The sequence below is a fragment of the Apteryx mantelli genome, chromosome 3 (assembly GCF_036417845.1).
Source record: "Apteryx mantelli isolate bAptMan1 chromosome 3, bAptMan1.hap1, whole genome shotgun sequence".
NCBI lineage: Eukaryota > Metazoa > Chordata > Aves > Apterygiformes > Apterygidae > Apteryx > Apteryx mantelli.
This window is the reverse complement of record NC_089980.1, coordinates 70474257-70496976: the sequence shown is the minus strand read 5'-3', so window position 1 is coordinate 70496976 and position 22720 is coordinate 70474257. Positions and strand designations below refer to the sequence as shown.

The following is a 22720-nucleotide window of genomic DNA, read 5'->3' as shown; positions in this document are numbered from 1 at the left end:
GCCAGTAGTTTTCGATACTGGATGTCTGAACACAGGCTGATGTTATCCTAGAAACTTGTCAGCTATTTTTAAGAAAGAGACAGGGAGAAAAAAAAAATATATATATATATATATATATGTATATATGTATTGCTCTGCCCATGTAACCAAAAGCCTCTTCACTTTGGACCAGAGACTTCTTATTTGGCTGGAGGAAAGCAGCAATACTGGAGAGGCACCTTTGATCATTCCAAGGAAATCCACACAAGCCTGGTTGAGCTGTAAGCCTTAAGTTAAAGGCTAAGGAAAAACTAACTACTCAAAAGATCCAGTTATCAAACATGCTTTGATACCCATAAGGTAGGGGTCTAAGGAACAATGCCAGATTTTTCATGAAATCCTCTCTCCTGGAACAGCACATCGGAGCTGAGCTCAGTTCCTGTGCTCTCCCTCAGGCCTTACAGTGCCCAAGCACCTCACATGTGAATGCAGATCTGATCCCTGTACTGGAGGAAAGTGGGGGACTGACCCAAGGAGACTGGTGAGGTTACAACTGGGAGAGGAGAGAACTGGAATAGACTGGGCAAGAGATTTGAAGAAGGTAAGGGAAATGTGTGCCTAACCTCATCAGGTGAGAGAGAAAATGAGCAAGGTGACCTGAAGTTCTCATCCACTAAAGATACCTCTGAAGCCCCTCTGGCACCTTTTACTGCTGTGAAGGGCAACCAGTTGCTTATCACTCCTTTAAGTGATAGAACCAGGTTCCAGCACTCTCAAACTCATGTGTTTTCCCAGGGTACCACATTAAGGAATTTGTTCTCAGGCTTCATTTCAAGAAGCACAAGGGGTGACATACATAAGAAAACAATGTTAGATGAAAACTAAGGTTGCAGGTCAAGTTCTCAGAATAAACATGTTGAATAAGTTACCTAAACCACTGTAAACCCACTTCTTCCCTAGACATATACATCAGGCTTTAATCACAGATGCCTCCTTTCGCCCTCCCATTCAATGGAATGGAAGCATCCCTCAAATGGCTTACTATTGTATTCAGTGCTATAGGTCTTATTACATACTGTTCAAACTCATCTCTGAAAATAGATTAATTTTGTGTGCATAAAGCTAACACAAGCTCTTTGTAAATTTAGTTGTGGCATTAAAAAAAAAAATCAAGCTGTCAATTAGCAACAATGTTTCTCAAAACCTTTTAGGTCTAATATGACACAGAGTTATAGCACAAAATAGTATCTATAAGAAAATGTTATTTCAACTCATTCTTTGTTCTCATGGAGGGTTTTTTTTTTGTTTTCTTTTTTTTACATGTACAATTCCTCTTCAAATATCTGCTCTCAGGGAGAGGCCCATACAAAAAGATGACTAAGTGCAGTGAGCCTTTCATACACAATGAATGTAGCAGTGCAGCATGGGCCAAGAAAGTGGCACTGAAATACTACAGCTTACCGTTTCATAGAACTGTGCCTGCTGCTCCAGATACAGGCGAATGACACTGTTGTAGTCATAAATCCGGTTGCTGTGGAAGTGATTCATCTCAGCTGTAATCAGACCCAGGAAGCAAACATTTTTAAGAAGTGTTCATAATTCAGAACAGTTTCACTCAGTTCAGGTTAGTTACTGTGTAAACAAGCTCAGTGACCAGCCCTATCAGTATAGTTACTATTTTCACACTTGCACAAACCATTTTGTCCACAGCACTCAAGTTATGATGGAACCATCTGTAAAACCAGTAGGGTGTCCTTTACTCACTGACAAAATGCAGACACTTCTTGGATAAAGCCAGGATCTTGTTATAGTATTCAAGTGTACAAAGATTTGAAAAAAGAAAACCACTAGGATTTTATCCTGTTGAGGTAACAGCATTTTCCTCAAGTTTTTCAAAAAAAATTTAGCCAAGGCAGTCAGATTTGGAAGGGTATAGGTATTAAGTTGCAAGCCACAACTGTTAGTAATCAGCTGAAAAGACAGCACATCCAGCAGTGTGCACCCATTCTTGACTGAGGCTGTTTCACTAGGAACTTAAGGAACAGCATTACTGAGTCCATAACACTTTTCACCACATCTCTGTATTTGCACCTTCCAATTGAACTGATCCAACCAGACCACTGAACTTGTCAAGTCACTAAACAAGGCAGCTTGACTTATGGCTGAAATAAAAAGTTAATCATATTTTCTTTGAGATACCCATAGAAGGAGAAGAAATATTCTATATCCTAACAGTCATCCTAGAGGTCTTTTTCTATGATTAACACTGAAACAGTGGAGTCATTTTGCATTAGTGTGGCCAGGAAAAAAGTGTTTTTTTTTTGTTTTTTTTTTGTTTTTTTTTTAAACTCTCACCTCTAAATCAGCTAAAAAGCAGCTCTCAGAAATGAGTAATCCCACTGAAGTCAGTGACAGGAAGCATTTAAGGGCTTTGTATCCTGCAGGACTGAGCCCTGGCTCCTTACTTTCCCAGTTCTTCAAGTCCACTGTGCTATATCTTGTACTTACAATAATTCTAACAAAGATGAAAAGTTTGAGTGACATTGAAGGAACATCCAGTAAATAAAGCCTTATCCACAAGAATATTAACCAGACAAGATCCAGCTGAGGTTAAGCCATGAGTCAGAAGAGTACTTGCGCAGGTGCTGACCTGCTTCCTGCATCTGGGCCCAAGCTCTTTGTTTGAGACACTGTCATTTGAAAATGAAAGAATTAGTAGTCTGAGGTTGTGTGTGTGTTTTTTTTTTTTTTTAATTGTGTTTCTAAAATATATAATATGAGATCTGAAAACAAAATAATGGGCAAAAGAGCTATAATTCTAGAGGAACAAACAAAGGATGACCAAAAGAAAAAAAAATATATATATATATATATATGTAATACAAAAAAAAAAAAAAAAAAAAAAAAAATCACACTAGCTCTCACTATCGTTCCTGGTAGAGCAAAGATTCTCTAAGTTTGTTACTAAGTTGTTAACAGTTGTCTTTCAGAAGTCGACAATATTGTCATCTAGCCTGTTTTACCTTGTAGTGCATAAGCCATGGTGCTCACACGTTTCACCATGTTCTGTTTGTCTTGTGGCGTTATCTTACTGGTCGCAACTAATTTGTCGCTTTCCTTCACTTTTTCTATTGCTCCCTGTAGAAACCAAAATACAGAAAGATTAAAAGAGCAGTCAACTTAAAGAACTTATAGTCATCTTCAGTGGCACTAGCCACATTTTGGATTTGCACACTATACATACACAATGACCAATTCTGCCTTCTGGCATTTTCACCTAAAGTTTGTTAAGGGTGCTAACAGTTTGCAAGAGTGACTTAAAAACAAGGCATGAGCTCAGTCAGAAACTGAATTTGGTAAAGACAGTAATAAACAGGGATGTGTACAGGAAGGACAAAAGGACCAAATTTTAAAATATAATTGGCTCTAAGATAATAGACATCCAAAAGCCTCAAACTACCAGATACCGGTAGAATCTTACTTGCACATTCTACAGCATTCAGACAAAACACTGTTTTCCAAAAGGCTCCACTTCACTGTGACATTTGTGTGATGCAAGGCTTCTCTCAGATCAAAAATTAAATAAATAACAAGAAACAAACACCTCCCTCTTCACAGTATATTTGTAGTGCACTTTCCTCTTCGTGACAAACAATATTCAAGAAAATCTACATGTCTCTTTGCCATAGGTTGGCGTTTCAGGTTTTAAAAACATTTCTTCCGCATTTTGTTTATGCTACTATTTTTTCCAAGTATTCTGTGGGATTGGGCACCTTAAATATCCAGAAGAATTAAGTTTACTGGAATACGTCTAAATCTGACATGCTTTTATAGCTCTTTGCTACTCTTGTAGCAAACAAGAACATACTTTTACATTTAGCACTTCAAGTGGTTGGAAAACACTTGTGTTCTTGTTTAAAATTTTAAATTTTAGTTTCTGAAACAAGTAATAGCTGTCACATGAACACGTGGACAATTCCAGGAGAAAAGAGAAAAACTGAACATGCAAAACTAAAAATAATGACTAAGTTCATTGCTTTATTGTATGATGGCTATCATGTTACAGAGCACTTTTTTGGCACAAAGTTAGCCCTATTGCTCTATTTTTAAAGATTAAAGAAACGTACGGGCAGTGCACAGCTGGATATCACATATCAATAAGTCAGCTATATAAATGCAGACTTTTTCCTACAGTATTGATATGCTTCAGTGTCAAGTACCATGTAAAATTCATCAATATTACAAATTGATACTACTGCTATTCACCATTTAGGGATATGAAGTTACCCTAAAGAAAACCCTGAAGCTTCTAGTGCTCTGCTATAGCAGCAAACCATGATATCCTTAAGTCTAAGACAAATTCTAGGTTCCCTCCCCTCTAAGTATTTCTTATTTAAAAAAAGTCGTCTTCACAGAAGCTTTCCATGTTACAAGCAGCAGGGGCCAGACTGCAGTGCAAATGCAATATAACATACCAACGCTTTTGTTGCTGTGTTCTGTAGGTCTTGCTACTGCCTACCCCTTACTAGGAAAGGCCTCCTCCCACACACATACCTTATGAGCTCCTATGATGTCAGGGAAGCAACCAAGAAATCCCTTATATTCATGATTTGTTTCCATCAGAAAGTGAAGATCTTTCTTTGGCTAACAAACAAAAATGTAGCATTAGTAAAAAATATCTGTGGCATATTAGTAACACAGACACTGAAAAGAAAGATGACAGAAAAGAAGGGAGAGAAGAAAAAGAAGGAAAGAAAAGGAAAACACATCCAACCAAAACCTCAATTGCTTGTTGCAAGTTTTTTCATATTTAAACAAGTTTTTTGCCTGCTAGAAGAATAGTATTTTGAGGTAAAGGGAAGAGTTAAAGGATTCTGAAAACAGCATCAAGATGAAGTGTTAAGCCTGGCTGCACTCACAGAAGTGCAAATCTTCCCATTATTTGTAACATACATGGGCAGGTAAGTACAGAACCTTTATAAAGATGAAAGCTCTTTGGAGTAAGACACTGAGCACCAGTGAGCAGATGCCTTGGTTCTCCATTTTACTCAGCACTGGTTCTCCATTTTACTCAGCATTGGTTATAAAGTGAGGGGTTTGCACCGAAATTTCCATCGAAGAGGAGCTCCTAGCCATAGCAATGGCACTGTTAAGCAACAGTCTCACTGCACATAAAGATGTGCCTAAGCACAGGTGCATCTCCTTATTTGTTGATTCGGAAAGTCGTTTTAAGAATAATTTCCAGACTCAACATTGAAATCAAGATGCTCTGCATTTTGGAGACTTTAAACTTCACAGGTGGTAAACACAAATTTATGACTTAAACAAATTTTTCAAGAGAAATTACAAAAATTGAAGTTACTGAAGCAGACAATTGCATGTCAATATATAATCAAGAGCAGCAAGATGAGGATTCTGTGGACATTTGAGGAAAGCAGGGAGAAGAGGGAAATCCTATCCTTGATTAAATCTCATTCTGTTGCATCTGTAATGAAGATGGCCCACTGACATCAGAAAACAAAGCCATTTAAAGAGGAAATAAGCACTTTAGGATTTTAGAAACCCAAAAGTGAGCCTTCTTATCCAAGAGAAATACCCTCCCATCACTTCCCCCAAGCTCACATGTAGTAGAAAAGAGAAGTTGAAGGTACATTTAAAAATATTAACAGTAATTTCATTGAAGTGGTCTGCAGCACTAGCATTTATTATGTTTTAATAGAAAAAAGAAAAAAGTCAGAAGTGAAGCAAATAGGAGATAAGCTTGCACACACTGTGCCAATGGATACATTACAACACTTCTACCTGATCTGCTACAAGACTGGCAATTTCCTCATAGGTTTTTCCTGCTTCTGTTATTGCTTCATTGAGATCAGATTCTCCTAAAAGTAAATATCAGTGCTCAAATTACAATAAATTACAGACACAAGTCATGATTCAACCCAAATTTAAAAAAAAAAAGACTTATTTTACAATAATAAAAGCCTATGCATCATTTTATACCCAAAAGTAATAAAGAAGTTGGAAAAAAGTGTTCTTAAAGCATAAAAAAAAGCCAAAACTCTTAAAATCTTGTAGAAAATGAAAGCTAGAGGGACCATTTAAACACTGCTCTGCTGTATTACTAGTACTATTTGCTTCCACATTTAATTAATATACATAGTATAAATACAGTTATTCCTACACACAGGACAACAGGAAGCCTACCAGAAAGGGAGGGGAAGGAGGACAATGAGGGTGACACTAGAAGATACCCCACCTGCAGACATACTAACAAAGCTGGAGAGCGCACCTGTCATTCCAGTTTTTAAAGTAACTTTCATACCTAACAAGCAGCAAATTCTCCACGACATCCTACAGAGCAATGATGATAACCCCAACAACTCCAACAGCCCTGGACCATAATTATTAAAAAGACAGGGGAAGGGATAGGCAGGCCCAACTTTTTTCCTCCCTGTCAACAGGATTTCTGTCACTTTAGAGAACTCTTAGATCATGTTTTCAGGCTCTACGAATTTCAGATTTTATCTGAGAGACTGTTTCTAGCCTTCATCATTATGTAAAATAGATCAAGGGACCCCAGAAGCTACAACTAGAAGCACAAACACCACCACAAATCCCAAACTAGACAACATCACAAGAGCTATTACTAGCAGGACATGGCTACATGGAACAAAGATGAAAGCAAGCCTTATGTTCTTGTTTTTTCATGACACTTCACCTTCTAAAAACACCAGTTTCTTTCCATCCTTGTTAGCTTATCCAAAGCATGTAGTCAACAGTAGGGAAAGCAGGTTGAGGTAGAGAAGGGGGAAGGTATAACTTGCAGATATTGAATACTAGTTCAAGGATTTTTTTCATCCCTTCAAACATGTCTTGATATTAGCGAGCAGTTACAGTATTTTACAAACTTTTTTATTCTATGGACATATTAATCAGGAACTCAATTTCCAATTATAAACCTATTAATCATTAATTTGAATATTAAAATAGTTTTTTTTACTCCCACATATGAACTCATCTGTGTTAGAGATTTAATAGGACAGGCTGAAATGAAAGAATCCTAAAGAAAACAGAAGAATGACCGAATATTCAAGTCTATCAATCAGTTCTTACTTTTCCTTAGACTGGTTTCAAAGCCGAAAGCTTTGAGGAGGAGCTACTGAACCTAAGTGCTAGTGAGTCCAGCAATACAAACACTGCTAAAGAAATGGCTGTTTTTCTCCTATTTCTATTTAAAAGCCTACCTGTCTGGCTAAAATAATAAAAAGTTTTAATATGAAGTCTAATTGACTTCATAAGTTTAAGAGGCACATAACTCAAAAGGGAGCTTACTACTGTAAGACTAAGAAGTTTCAGGGAGATCAAATTATTATTTCACGCAGATTTAAACAATTTCATTATTGCAGGGTTCCAAGCCTGCTCAGGAGTAACCTTGAGTTTACTCAGACTGCTGCTTAGGCAACTTGTTCCTAGATTTTGCAACAAAACACCGTATGGCTTCAACTAGATTCACAAGCCAGGTTGGTCTGGGTGTTGCTGTTCATTTTATAACACCATATAAAAGAAAGTTACTTTTCCTATCTGAGCAAAAAGAGGGAGAAAGTGTTTATATTCGAGTAGAAACTACTCCTGTCCGTGCAGAATTCACCCAAGGGACTTTCACAGATTGGAGCTGCAAAAACTCCAGACAAACCCTTCCAATCCTGGTCCTCTCTCATTTGGGGGACAGCAGGGCACAGAGTCAGCTTGTAGAAGGCACAAGGTATGTTCAGTTTCTACTACTAGCAGAGACATTCACATCCCTAAAAAGCTGGGGCTAAAGAATGATTTAAAAGTTGGTCTAGATGGTGGGTCCCAGCAATAGACAGGCACACAAGTGGTAGAAGAATATTTGCAGCTTCTTACATTGTAGAAGGCCAAAGGATGCAGTCCCTTTCACAGATAATACCAGGGCAGCCTTAAGAATTAGGCTTGTCACTTGTACCCTCCAAATTCAGACGTTATCAGCAGTGTCATGTCATGCTCGGTCTGTCATGCCTTACACTAGGCCTTTGAGAAGTTACAGCATGCAGTTGCCATGCTCACCCACCAAGGCAGCTTGAGTTCCACCAGCAGATTGCTCCCATTAGTCACTCTTGGTATGGGTTTCAGCCAGAGTTTGCTATTTCGATAGGGCCACATCTCCAGCAGCCTCAGCTTCTGGAGATCTGTGCCAGATGCTAAGTTGGCAATAGGCTGCTTAACCCAAGTGAAGAAGGCTGAGCTGGGTAATAGGTCCCAGTGAAAGGGCATACCAGGATGTCAGGTCATTCTTTCATCAACGGAAAAGTAGAAAGCACCACATCCTGCTGACATATTTACAACAAAATTAGGGCAGTGTCCACTACCTATAACCTCAAGAGAAGCAGAGAGGCCTTAAAAGCACTGATTAAAGACACTCATAAAAAGACCAGTTAAAATTGCCAATAATCTTCTGCAGCTGTTTTAACACAACTGTGAGTAGACAGTATGCAGGTCCCTAAAGCAATGAAAATATGTCATGGGGAAATGAAAGAAGATGTGAAAGCATAAGGAGTCTTTTGAAGATGTTCAGCAGTGCCTCCTAGAAGTTTAACTGGTTGGTAAATGCCAGTGGTTATCACCTGAGAGAACACACATCAGGCATACTGAGAGAGCTAATATTCTGTAAGGCAAATGATTAGGGCCGCAGAAATTTTTGCCAGGAAGTCCTGTCCTGTCCCCCCCCTTCCCCCCAAAGCAGGTTTTTAACAGAATCCAGGAGTAGGAAAGAGATAAAGTTTGATGTACTACAGATTACTTGTAGCAAGTAATTTTTTTTCCCCTGGAAAAATGCACCTCAGACTGGCAACACCTAGTACACGAGCACCTTGGAAGGCAAGATCTGTCTGTTGTTAACTGGCAGGATAGTGAAACTCATATGTAACTACCTAAGAAAATTCCTGAGGGGTGATGTAGAATTTGGAGATCTCACTGTGGTTGAATGGCATACCATAGACATTACTTTCTTAATACAGAAGAAAGACTTGCCCAGATTTGGCACCGCAAAAGGAAAGTCATGCTATTTAAGGCTGTGTTAACCTCAGAGCATCATACTTTGCGATAAGATAAGCAAGGTGTATCAGGCTGCAAGACTATTTCCAGCTGTATTCTGGAACTGTCCAATATATGTTTTTGGACACGGATCATATTTTCACAGCTGATATTCTTAAAACAGATCAGACAGTACATAGGCCCATGACCAAGCTAAAAGAGAACCTTTTGATGCATCATTAATAGTTTTAAATGTACTCTTGCTTCTGCAAAAACTGGGGACAGATGCCTTATATGCATTGTGGGTGGCAACTAATTGATAAGGCTCATTCTGTAGCGTAAGAGAAATAGCAGGATTAGGTCAGTTTAACAAGTGGATCTTAACAGATGCAGCCTTAGACTTTTTAGGCTGTAAATTAAGAGAGAAGGCAGTAGATATTCACCACACAAGGCTGGCAGGGTAAGAAGGCAGCACTGATGAAAAAGGTAAATTGGTTTTAGGTGGCATTCAGAAATGAGGTTGTTAGCAGTGCATGCAGGCCTTCATCAGAATATCTGAGTCACAGGCAGGCTGGCAGGCCTGCAGATGGGCTGAGAGTAGCTGTTGAAAGCAAGCTTTCCAAATCCATAAGGCCAGTCTGATGGACTCCAGGACAGTGTCACATTTCAAGGTGAGCATTCCCTACTAGCCAGTATTGCCTTGCTAATGTTTCTTCATTCAGAGGAATAGGTTTAGTACTTTCTTTTAAATATTGAGATTAGCAAAGCTGCATCCTATTGATTTACATCCAGGTGCTTATGTCTCTTGCACAGAGCCTGCTCAATCCACAGACCACTATTCAAAACAACCATCAAATAAAAATGCACATGAACAGCAGCAGGACAGACTGAGGGCAATAGTGACAAAGACATTTAAAGCAATACATACACTTCACTTGTTCTCTCTTCTGGGATCTGAACTTTAAATGCAAAGAATCCCATATATTCTTAATTCTGAATGAAATACACTGCTGTACCAGTGAAATGAAAAAGAGCAAAATAGATGGGATCAGGACAGAGGCTATCAGTGGCAAAGATGACATTTTCCTCAGTAATACACCGGGGTGCAACCAGGTACAACTAGGGAAACAGCAAAGGGCAACATCCCTGCCTTGCTCCCAGGTATCATGGGATCTATTTTTCATACCATTCGAAGATGCTGGAAATCAAACTGAAGCTTTCCTTCGTAAGGCTGAACTGCAAGTTTGCATCCTAGCTTTAAGCCATATTGTTTTCCCTTTACCCTGGTAAAAGAATGTGTGTTACAGTTCAAGTAATTTTCAGTCCTTTCTCAAGAACTATTGCTACATATTGTATTTGGCTAGGGTTTACAATTCTCTAACCCATGATAAGAATATATAACTATGCATCTCCTCTGTTCATCTCTCACACCAAAAAGTAAAGTTTAGGTAAGATGCTACTCTGATTTTAAATAAGCAATCATCCTGTTAAAATACAGAACAAAAGAGGGAGAACAAACTACAGGGAGTATACCTATTTCCAGTGTTTCAAGCAGCAGAGATCCTGAATTTCAGAACTGGTTCCATTTTAATACAAGGCTAACGGGTCAAAAGAAGTTTTAAGAGTACAGAACAAAGGACCGATTAGTAGTTAGCAAAGTAAGTACTGGTTAACTAAGTGGCCTATGATAGAAAGACTTCAGGAAATCTCCATGCTGTAGCAATTAATGTTTTGGAACAGAGCAATTTAGCTATTAAGTCTTGGGAAAAAAAATGGCTTAAGAAATCTGGAGAAAAATGGACCCAATCAGGTCCCTTTGGGATAGAAAATACTTTCCAATTACTTAGAAAACATATTAGCAGAATTTAGCATATCAAAGCAGGATAAGTTTGGCCTAAATACTACATTTTAGGAGAATATGAAGTCTACAAAAAGAAATGGCAATCAATTCCCTCCCAGAACTTTCATACCTAACATGACAAGCTACAGTATTTTAGGACTCTTGAAGGAGAAGGAAAGGTGAAGGACAAAAATAGGCTACAGCAGCCAACCCTCCATCTCCAATAATGGCATACAAGAGTCTTTTAATAAGTTTTCCATCCTCATGTGGAGTTACTGTTTCATGAAATAAGTCACACAACAGTTTTGGGTGGCAGATATTTTTCAAGGCTGCATTTTTCTTCCCTTCCCTTTGATATAACACAGAAATATAGGTCATGAGAAGATACTGCAGCATATTTTGTTAGTCAGGCCACTGACCAGATTACATATTAATGAGATCAAACAGAACACCCTTCCCCCCTCCCCAAGCCATCACACAGCTGCACAGTGAGTGTAAACAAGACTGCAGACTAGGAACAACAACAACAAAAACCCCACAAACCACACCCAAAACAAACAAAAACCCTGTAATACACATGGGGAAACTAGGTTTTAATATTTTGTCAGAAACAGACTGAACATATTAAAGATTTTAAAATTCAAAGAGCAAAGCATTAAGATCTTTGGCAAAAACGATAGCATGATCTAATCAAAATATCTTTTGTTAAGGAAAGTGCAAATGAAGATACAGAAGTACCTTGGTATCCACTAGTGCTGAAGACCAGTGCCAGGCTCTGCAATGCTTTTCCTATCTTCTGGTATTCCTTGGGTAGTGCTGCAGGCAGGAAACGGATGGGAAAAAGAAGGAAACAAAAGCAAAAACACAAGAGTAAACGTGACTAAGTCTGCAGCATTTCCAGAACTTGACAGAAACAAATGTCAAAAAAAAACCCTAGGTTTTATTTTTTTCCCCTCTAGTGAAACGTTTAGTCACATTCTTACCCCCTCCCCTACAGAAGTTCCACAATTGGATAAAGCAAGTGCAATCTGGCTTCTCGAAAGCCACAGCTGGGGAGACTGTGTGTGACTGCTGTAGAAATCTCACTGTACTCCTAGCTTACAGTCTTCCAACCTATGCATATAGTGAGTTTTTTTCTCCCCCTCTGTGAGCAGCCTGTATCTTCCCAGAAAAAAATGCTGAAGTGATGTGGAGATCTCATCAACATTTTAAAGAAGGGATTATTGTACAGACCTATAATACCTAACCTCTCTTCAAATCATGGATTTTTAGAGAGACTAGAAACCAAGATTTTCTGGGAATAAAAACAGAAGTATCTGGATCATAAAATTAATTGTTAGAGTCTAATTATTAGAAGTGTATGTATAAACTGCTTCCTCACAATGAGGTCAAAAAGCTGTGATTTATGAGTAGGTATTCAATTATTAACTATTTGAATACCATCACCCCAAAGGCCTAAAAAGCAATCTGAAAAGTGAAAATAAACTACTCTTACTAGCAGAAAACAAACAAACAAAAAAAAACTAGATCTGCTTTTTGTTTTCAGACATCTGTATTCAGAGGGTACGCTGTTTGGTTATAAGAGCAGTTTTCAGTTCCTCTGGCATGACACAATCCAGATGTTTAGAGGGACCCTCACGTGGTGGTGGTGGTGAATCCCATGTCAGTTTATTGACCTTGCTGGATCAAATTCTTGCCCAGAAGTTAGTTTATTTTTTGACAACTGATATTTCTTATGTAACAAATACATTTTAGAGTACTGAAGTTCTGCTATAAGCCATTAGCTCATTACTCCATCCCCAGTAGGAACTCCAATGAAAAATGTCTGGTTTTTACTTGCATTTAAGAAGTTTCGGCTGTCAGTCATTTTAAATATTACTGAACAGAATGCACATAGATATCACACAGAAAGTGCCAAAAATACTTCTCACTAGGAGCTGGGACTAGTGTTGACAGGAGAGTAAAAATTATATATTATATTATACATATATAAAAAGACTACTGAAGTTCTTATGTTCTTGCATGTCCAGGTTTACCTGCCTCCTTGTCTACTCTGTATGAACGTCCAGAAGGTCCAAACAATTTGCCAGCATGATCACAGCCGATTTGTTGTGTTTACACTGGCTAATAGCTATAATTATTAGAAGAGTCATTACATACCCAAAGCGCTAATGTCATAAATTTATGGAGATTATGTTGTATTTTAGTAGCAAACAAAATACTGAATTTCTACCATAAGTATAAAGAGCCAGCCCTTAATTTGGGGGTTTTCATCTCACTTGATCTGTATAACTGCACAGTAACACTGTTTAGAAAGTTGCTTCTGAGGGACCTTATTCCCTCTCCCCCCTCTGCTTTCCCGTCAGTATCATTTGCTAGTGAAATGAGAGCCATACAGAATCAGAGCAAAGTCCTGTGAGAGAGGAGACTCTAGGTTAGACAATTTTTGACCTTAGTAGCAGGAGTGTCAATGATGTGTAGTGGTAAACCCTCCTATTCAAAGGAGAGGAATTTAATTAATTTAAAACCACATCCTACAGGCACAAAGGCCTAATGTAGTCACCACCAGAAGAGACTGTGCTCCTCTACTTTCCATTCTGTCTGGTCAGTCCCAGATGTTCAACTGCAATGTGAGATTGAGAAAAGAGGCAAAGAGGTAACTCGGGAGATGTATTTACTCCAAGTCTGGGGACAGAGTATTGCATGGGAGTAAGAAAAATAAATACAAAAAATTGGAGATTTGAAGAGATTTATGTGATAGGTCTTTGGTAGCCAGACACTACAGCCTGCCCTGAAGTGTTTCTTATTATGATCCTCAGCTGTAGTACCTGCTTCCTTTCAATAGCTGCCTTGTGGTGGCCACAAACACTGAACACTGCTGTGGACTAGGAAATTAGAGCTCAGGCAGAGACATAGGGACTTGGTGTGAAGTTCTGCAACCCTAAATATCTGTGGGAAGGAAGAGACAAGATAGGAGAAAAAGAATTGGGCTAAAGAATAAATTAGAATCAAGACTTTATTTTTTATTTTTAAGTCTCATTTCACCTTTAAATCACTCCTCCTGGCATGCAAGAATCCTAAAAAAGGGGTTAATAAAATGCAACCATTTATAATTTGATCAAAAAGATCTACTTTGCCCATGTTACTAAAGTCTAGATGAAGGACAAATATTATTAGAACAGGTCCAACAAGGATTTTTAGCTGGATGATTAGAACTACTTAACTTTAACAATTTTAACATATGGGCGGGGAACAGATATTTTCTGTCATGAGAAAAATAACAGGGGAAGGAGAATTGTATGCTTTATACTTTCAGACACTGAAAGCAGACAGAAAGGCATAAAAACCTCATGACAATTAAGGATTTCCTCGAGTTTTACGATGTGCCTTGAGTTATTAAAAAGTAAAGAAAAAAGCAACACAGAAATCACTGCTGAGTTCAGAAGGGACACTTACGCCCTGTACACCGTTTCCAGTGCTCTTGTCCCACTGTCAGAAGCTCTTTAACACCATCATCCATTGCTTTGGTGAACCTACCCACTGCATCACACTTCTGTTCTCTGTGGCATTTGGAAAAAACAAAAACAAAAAACAGTTTAAACAAATGCATTAGTTTAGTCTAGCTCTAAACACAAAAGTGAAATATTTAGAAGTGCCAACTATGTCTGAGAATCACAGAAATAAGTGAATTCCATGAAATCTCTACGAACTCTGATGTCAGTGAAATTCCTTCTTCGGATCCAGGCATTCATCATGCTATTTTTCATCTCTTAAGAAATGTGTGGATCAGGACTATCATTCTTACTATGGTTCCTTACCTTAAAAAAGGCTACTAGCTAAATATCCTCTGTGATGGGATCATGTAATAACAGAAGAGCCAAATGCATATCTAGAGCACTAAACACAAACAAAAGGACCTCACATTGTCAGAAAATTAAATGTTAGAATAACAGAAGTAATAAAAATTCATATAGCAATGAATAAATAAACAAACTGTTCCACATAAACATTTAAGTCTGAAGTAGGTGAATAAAAGGTAATAGATCAGTTCTTCTAAGGAAATATATATGCATAACTTAACATACTTTGACAATAATCAAAACTTTCCATCAATATAGCACTGCATGCATAGTAATGCTCTTAAAACTTTACAGAAGATGATGGCATACATGTTCCAACTGTAATTTTCCATCAGAATTTTTCAAGCTGCATCAGATGTTACGAACGCTTTCTCCAGAGCCTGCAAGAGTCAGTCTCTTGCTCCCAGCAAGGCAACAGCAAGCAACTCCCCCAGACCCTGTGCAGCAGCTCTTGGGGCAGCCCAGAGACTCCCACCACCCCACCAGCACCTCCAGCCCTTGGATGGCAATTATCCCTGGAAAGTTACTTGTTCACATGAAGACAGAACCTCAGCTTTTTAAGAGTTAAGCTGCCATGTTCCTCGTTTTACTCTAGCTTCCCCAACAGCAAGACATCCTCTTTAATTCCAAATACTTTTCTGTGGTCATGATACTGTAAAAGTCCAGCCAGCACAGAGTTACCATCCTTGGGTCAAAGTCAGGATGACACACAGGAACAAAACCTAGAACTAGCAAAATGGTTTCAGTAAATAATGCCTTTCACTGGAGAACCTAAAAGCTATTGGAACAAGCCGATTTGCCCACTTATATATATTTTCTTGAAAGCCATTACTCCTATAAATTTATATATATTTATATAAATTTATATATATATATATATATATATATATATATATATAAAATAAAAATCAAGTTTTATTTTCAAGGGTAAATTTATCTTTTTTGGAAAGAGGACAGACTATTTAAGGGAAAAAAATTAAAGCATCACAGCTGCACACCCCAATACCCCAAAAGACTAACAGGATGAAACAACTGAATTAATGGATAAACTAAAATTGGGCTGATTTACAGGAGGAAGTTATGACAGGTGACTGACTTCCAGCAAAGCTGTTCAATAAAGTATGGAGCTCTACATGTTCAGGCCCTCAAAAATACTTAATGTGATACCAATAATGCCACACAGCTGTGAAGTTTCAAAGACGCAGTAAGCTGTTCTCCTCGCTGTACTATTTCCATTCTTGTTTTTCTGAAAACTCTACTACATAATTAACCATTCCAGAAGTAGTCCCATTTTTACCTGAACAGTGGCATGCTTCAGTTGCCACTTTCTTTGAAGTGAAAGAAACCGAGACAACTTTTTAAAATCAAGATACATTTAAATATAATTAAAAAAAAAATCATTATATGAATCATGAGTTGTTCTCCCTGCTCACCGTTAAAAATACCTAAAAAATCCTTGAAAACCACCCTTTAAAAAAAAGTTCTGCTTTAACTATTCCCTCCTAATTTAAGAAAGTATGAATGAAGGTATACAACTACTTCTGTTACTATTAGCAGTTTAGTATCAATGACAGCAGACTTGCCAGATGACAGTATAGATATATCTGTACTTGCGTGTATGCTCAGACACACTTTTTTCCTTTAAGAGCACCCTGAAAGGTTCCCAGACACTGGAGCATCATGCGTATTACTGAGGTGTTAGAGCCACCCCTGTAATGCTTGTAGTTAGGCCCCCAGCACTGTCCCAGCTCAGGAGCCGATACCCTCTGGGGATTATTCTCTGCAGGCAGCTTGCACATCCCCACCTTGCTTTGGGGTCTAAACGTCCACCAGGACGGAGGCTGCTCGGTCCCCACCAGTGACTGTCCGTGCCCAACTGCTCCCCAGCGCGTCTCATGTGCTAGCAGACGCGAGTTGCCCAGTTTGCAGGGTGTGTGCAGACCAGCTCCCACACGCGCTTCGCAGGGCTGACAGGGCTGGGCTTGGAAGGGGCAAAGTGATGCCACTTTATGAAGTCTGTCCCAGTGGTGACCTTGCTCAACACCACAGAAGTGCTGTGGTGCACACATATTTGTACACACATACCTCTCCATTTATACTTCCAGAAGGCTACCCCAAAGATGTAATAATGCATTTAAAAATGGAATTTGATCATTTAAATCACTTCATTTGCAATAGCTTACCATGGATTCTAGCCATTAGAATGATTCAGTGCATGCATTAAATACTACAGATATTTTACAGAAATATTTTTTTTGCCTGATGGCCCACCTACAGTTATTCCAAGCTGCTTGGAGAGTCTAGCACACTTTGAAACTGTTCAGAATAAGGGATAAAAAGAACAAAACATACTATTTAACTCCACAGGGTCTATCAGTGTCTTGGCAACTAGTTTTGGTAAGTCTTTTCAGGATCAGTATTCAAACTCTGAAGTCAAAGAGACATCATGTGGAGCTCCTCTAAGTTTTAGAAGAGCTTATGGGCAAGGAGGGGAACACCCCCACATAAACCAACACTCATTCAAAAGAACTGAGCAAAACACCCATTATTCATACCCAACTTAATAAGCATCTCTTCAAAACTATGAATACATACATGTGTGCACGCTTACTATTTAGTTTTATACTTGTAATTCAGTTTATGTTGTTAATATGGATGCATAACATCCATGCAAAAAGAAAACACCACCTTACATTTCTACCATGTCCAAGTCCGGAGCTTCTGGCTCCACTGTAGAAAAGATCAGAACTCCTACAGTCTCATCTTTTTCTGCCTTTCTCTTTCCCATTTTCCACTCCTTGAGGAAAAAAAGAAAAAAAAAATTGACCATTGCTATTCATCCACCTTTAAATACATAGACCTAAACAATGAATGAAACTTCTAGAAGAACTAAGCAATAGTCTACCCACACATTAAAGCCTTTCAGATGAAATAGTTTCAGTGGGGCCAGAGTTTTAGAGTTTCCCTCCCTTCTTGTGCACTTTGTTTTCTAGATCCTAAGGTGAACAGAACCTTCTTGCATATTCACAGAATCACACATATTATTGAAGTACAGAAAGGCAATTTTATTCAACTTTATTTGCACATGTGATAGTGCTGATATTAGAAGCTAGTCCAGAAGATCATGAGACTATTACTCAATAGCCATATTAAATTCTTAGTAGGAACCGATAGAAAAAAAAAAGTTTAAAATTCCAGATGTATTGCACCATCGGTTCTGTTTACTTCAGCCTGTAAGTTAGTTAGATCCTATGAACAATTGACTAGCTAGCAGTTACACAACTCTGCTCTGGCCATCCAAACAGTCCTTCACTAGGACTGTAGCTTACTATGTTACTAAGCCCTTACCTACAGGATTACAAAATAATTTAGATTGAGGAGGTTGAGTCCAACCTCCTGCTCAAGGAGGGTCAGCTGTGAGGTCAGACCAAGTTCCTCACGGCTTTGCCCAGTTGGATCTTAAAAACCTCCAAGGATCATTTTATTTCTTGAGCAAAGTCTGTGTATTTAAGAGTATAACTATGTGATGAAAACAGTTTTCTTGTTCTTTCCTCAATTACTAGATACCCAAATTGGTAATAGAGTTAGAGCTTAATCATGGAGAAAACATTATTTACAGAAGGTGAAGATATTAAACCTCTAGAAAAACATATAGGAAAATGATGTATAACAGGAAAATTGAGAGGGGTTGTTATATCAGGTAAGACTGCAGTTAGCAAAGCTGTACCAGAGGACTGTAGCATCTAATAAATCCAACAGATTTGGATCAGAGCAACAGTCAAAAGAGTTCTTATAATTGTTCTCTTTCTACTGAAGGAAGATTATACACAAAGCAGTACTGTAAACAAAATCGCTTTAAAGAGACCCACTTCTGTTATGATAGCAAATAACATTTCACAAAGCAAGTTTATTTTTCATTTTAATCAATGAGTTAAGTCTACTAAACCCAGCATTTTGCAGCTCTTCATTACTGCCCACTGGGGGGCAGACAAATCAGCAGACTACAAAACTGAACTCCTATCTGAAAAGGGTGATGGTGGTAGGAAACAATTCCTCATTCCCAATCTTTTTGTGAACATTATTTCCTACCTTTTCATCTCGGAAATTGAGAAATTGCTGGAAAACTTCACTTTCTGAAACAACAGGATGGCGACACATCCTTGTCATCCAAGCTTGCAGCCTCTCCATACGCATTTTGATAAATTCTTCTTCAAAGCGCCCTGTAATACATTAAACAAGGATTGTTACATTTCCACTTTATTAGCCTCGGGGGTTTTGTTTGTTTTGTTTTTGTTTACTTAAAACAGGACCTGTGATTTATCTGGCAAGTTATTACAATGGATATAGAATTTACATGAAGGAAACATTATCCAGACAAATCAGAAGAGCCTTATGATGTATTGTACAATATATTGATTACTGCAGAGAGAACTGCTCCTTTTAAAGATGGTCAGGAAATATTAAAATCCTGCAATTTCCACACCCAATCTGGATCAATTGCATGGGGTGGGGGAGCAGGGAAAAGGAGCACTTTCGGATGAAAAACAATGTATTCAGGTGACCCAAGAGAAAAGCTAGACACAGGCTCAGAATGTAGACAGCTTATGGATACAGTTTACTCAATCCTTTGGTCAAGATGATGCTCGGAAGAGTGAGAGAAAAGGAATCTCAAGTCCTAGCTACCAAGATGTCACATCCTAGCTAACAAAGCATTTGAAACTGTACTCAGCTCAAATACAAATAGCAGATTCAAAAAAGCAATACCTCCCATAAATATATTTCTTTATAGGTAAATGATATGTCAGAAAAATAACAAAAGACTTGATAAATCATGTATGTATTCTATTCAGTTTGCACGTATGTAAGGCTCAATATGAATTTCTTTTGTAGTTAAAACAGTTTGTGCTTAAATCTCTTAAAAGTAGGTAACCAAAAGAAATATTTCTACCAGCACTGTTTCACCATTGTATTTATAAGAACCTTTCAATTTTAGCACAAACTGGGTCTTCGAGAGAAGCATGCAAGAAGAAATGCACTATGTTGGACTTCTAAAGTGTACAGTGAATAGGATGTGTCTGAAAGAGATGAGAGATTCCTCTAGCACACTAACTGTTCCAGTTTCCATAGCAGGGTAGATGGCAAACCTTGAATGTGCATACTCTCAATATAATCCCACTGTATAGTTACTATGGCAGCAGCTCACAAGAGGTTCCCCCCCGCCCCTTTTTATTTTTTTAAACTACAAATAAGGGAACTGGCAATACTACAACCAATGAAAAATTAAATGTTGGTATGAGCACACTTCCTGCAAATTAGCTAGCGAAACAAAACAAATACTACAGAAGAAAGATTATAACCCACACTTGTACCTTGTTCCTTGACCTATACAGAGATCGCAGCAACATTCCTGTAAGGCAACAGGAACAGTAACATTTGGAACTTGTAATCTAGTCATTAGGCATATCACCACCAGCAAAATTATGATCCTCTTCTGAGCAAAGTCAGTCTATTTGCATAGAATCTTGCTTTCACAAAATTAAGGGGCAGAAAGAGACCTTTCTAAACAGTCTTTAGAAAGAAGCCTCCCAAACACAATGAAAGATACATACCATTTTTCAAAGAGAGCTGCTTTTAACATTTCAAAAAAGAGAAGGAGAAAAAAACCCCAAAAAACAGAAAAGAGCTTTTTTGGCATGAGACTAACAAATCAGCTTCTCCCATAGACTCCAAAAAACCAGAAATCCACAGGCAAGGTTTAATTGAGATGCAAAGCTCAGTCTTTTATGATACAGTTACAATGAAGTCTGGAGACCCCATCAGGTCTTCTGATTTCTTTTTTAGTTTACATGCACACATTTAAGTAAAAATACTGGTGAATTCTAAATATGAGGCTAGCTAAGGGGAGGAAGTCACTTCCTCACTTCTCAGTTTCCTCGGCATTTATCCCAGCATTTGCATCAATACTTAGCTTTCTTCAAACACAGCAGAGCTGTTGCATTTTTAGTGATGCCCACAGACACACGGTTGGCTACATGCCGGCTTTTGTGTATTTGGTTTTGGCTGGTTGTCTTAAATGCTGTGTAAAAATCTTATCAGAAAACACACAAGTGGAAATAGGCAAAAGTAATGCATTTTCCTTCTACACTGGCGTCCAGTCTTTTCTTCACATACACTCTAGCATATCCTTGTAAAAGGGGAGCCAGAGACCACTGAAAAAGCACATATACTCCCAGATATTCAACGTAACGGCTGAACTCATGAGTGTCTAAGAATTCAATCCCACTCTTCCATTCAGAGAGTTTGATCAAGCTGAACTAACATCAAATGTGGCAGAAAATTATACCAATGAAAGATGCTTTTAATCAAGTATCAGGAAGAACAGCTGCAACCTTTTTGTTACAAGCAAAACAAAGTTTGTCAGGGACTAAGATCCTCCCCTTCCTCCAGAAAATGCAAAAGAAATGAAATCAGTTCTCCAGACAATCAGCAAACATAGAACATAAACAAACATCTCTCTCCAGTAATGAATATTCTTTTCTGTAATAACTAGGGTTTTCTTAATCACTAGATTAGAGGACTAAACCTGAGTTCTGAAATATGTTCCTAGTGGCAATGTTTTGTTACCAACAGACCCTCACATCTCATCACCAATTCTGAACAGTGAAGATTCTTTTACAGCTTCTCTAAACATAATAAAAAAAAAGAAAACATAAAAAAAATAGTGAAACCATGCACAAAAGTGATCTCTCTGTTTCCCATCCCATGAATTCACAACTAGGAACACTTACCTGTTACTTGCTTGTCTGGAAGAGATGGGATCGGAATGGCTAATCCAAATTTAACCAGGAGACGCTCATATAACCAATCAAAGTGCTTGTATCTGTGGTTGACAGACCGATTAGTGTTCTGTAAGAGAAACACAGCTCTGAATTTTGACAGGCATCTCCAGATAGTGATATGAAACAAGGGTGTCCAAAATAGTAAACTTTGATTTAAGGCTCTACATAATAACTTTTAGTTACACTCCATAATGACAGAAGAATTGGAAATGGGGGGCAAAAAAAAAGACTAACTCTTTGAAAACAATGTGACAGCTATCACTTATTGTTACAACCTAGTTACCAATTTACACAAGCTATATTATTTATACGTACAAGTGACCTCTGTATGAGAGAGAATATCCTGTTCCACATAAACTTACAGTGCAGGTCAGCTGATATTCAATGTAGCTCTTGAGACCATACATTTTGGAACCTTTTTTGGGATCTGCCACCACACAGTCAAATGTGGAGGTAGGATAAACCCACATTGGGCCATAATCACCAATCTGTCAGAAAACGCAAATATTATCTTTTTTATAAATACATCACATTATACCAGGTGCAAACAAAGACAAACATTTATGTGAAAGAAGCCCATTTTGAAAAACTGAGATCCTAACTCTCTCCATTAGAAAATTTCTGTTGATTTCAGTAAGAGTTTGAGACTCAAGAAATGTTACCAGATCTCTTTTTAGGGTCTACTCCTACCAAGTTTCTCCTATAAGGATACTGGAGCAGTGAACTGTTGGGAGACAGACACTGTTGCAGATTGCTACTTACCACTTTCCACTAGAATATCAAATGTCCAGAACAGTCTATTAATTAGATGAGAAAATGACCTGACCATCACAATTGCAAATGTTTATGAATGTAGTTCCTCTGTATAAGATAACTATCAAGACAGCTGACAGACAGTGTATACATCCACTCTGCCCTCTCCCCCAATAAGGCTCATTTTCACAATCACAGATAACACAAATCAGCTGTGCAGCATGAGAAAAACAGTATTAAAAAGAAGAAAAAAAACCCAAAAAGATCCCCAGCACACTTGGAAGAAGCAAGGAGTTAAGACTTGACCCTGAAAAATCCCTCAGTGGTACAGGATTCTGAAACATGGTCTACCATGACTTGAAATGTTGAAATGGCATACAGTTCTCTTACAATAGTTC

At 38.2% G+C, this 22720-nt stretch overlaps 1 protein-coding gene across 2 annotated transcripts in view; it reads right to left on the bottom strand.

The window, feature by feature from the left end:
* Positions 1 to 22720, bottom strand: part of SNX9 (sorting nexin 9) — a 63005-nt gene that overhangs the window by 3865 nt on the left and 36420 nt on the right. Inside the window, exons 8-17 of one of the 2 annotated variants that reach the window (XM_067293604.1) lie at positions 21932 to 22057; positions 21519 to 21636; positions 18820 to 18950; positions 17424 to 17527; positions 14327 to 14430; positions 11609 to 11686; positions 5782 to 5858; positions 4534 to 4623; positions 3003 to 3117; positions 1441 to 1532 (exon numbers count right to left, since the gene is read on the bottom strand). In XM_067293604.1, the coding sequence (XP_067149705.1) occupies positions 1441 to 1532; positions 3003 to 3117; positions 4534 to 4623; positions 5782 to 5858; positions 11609 to 11686; positions 14327 to 14430; positions 17424 to 17527; positions 18820 to 18950; positions 21519 to 21636; positions 21932 to 22057 (1035 nt within the window). The remainder of the gene's footprint in view (positions 1 to 1440; positions 1533 to 3002; positions 3118 to 4533; positions 4624 to 5781; positions 5859 to 11608; positions 11687 to 14326; positions 14431 to 17423; positions 17528 to 18819; positions 18951 to 21518; positions 21637 to 21931; positions 22058 to 22720) is intronic. The other variant, XM_067293605.1, reaches the window with a different exon arrangement.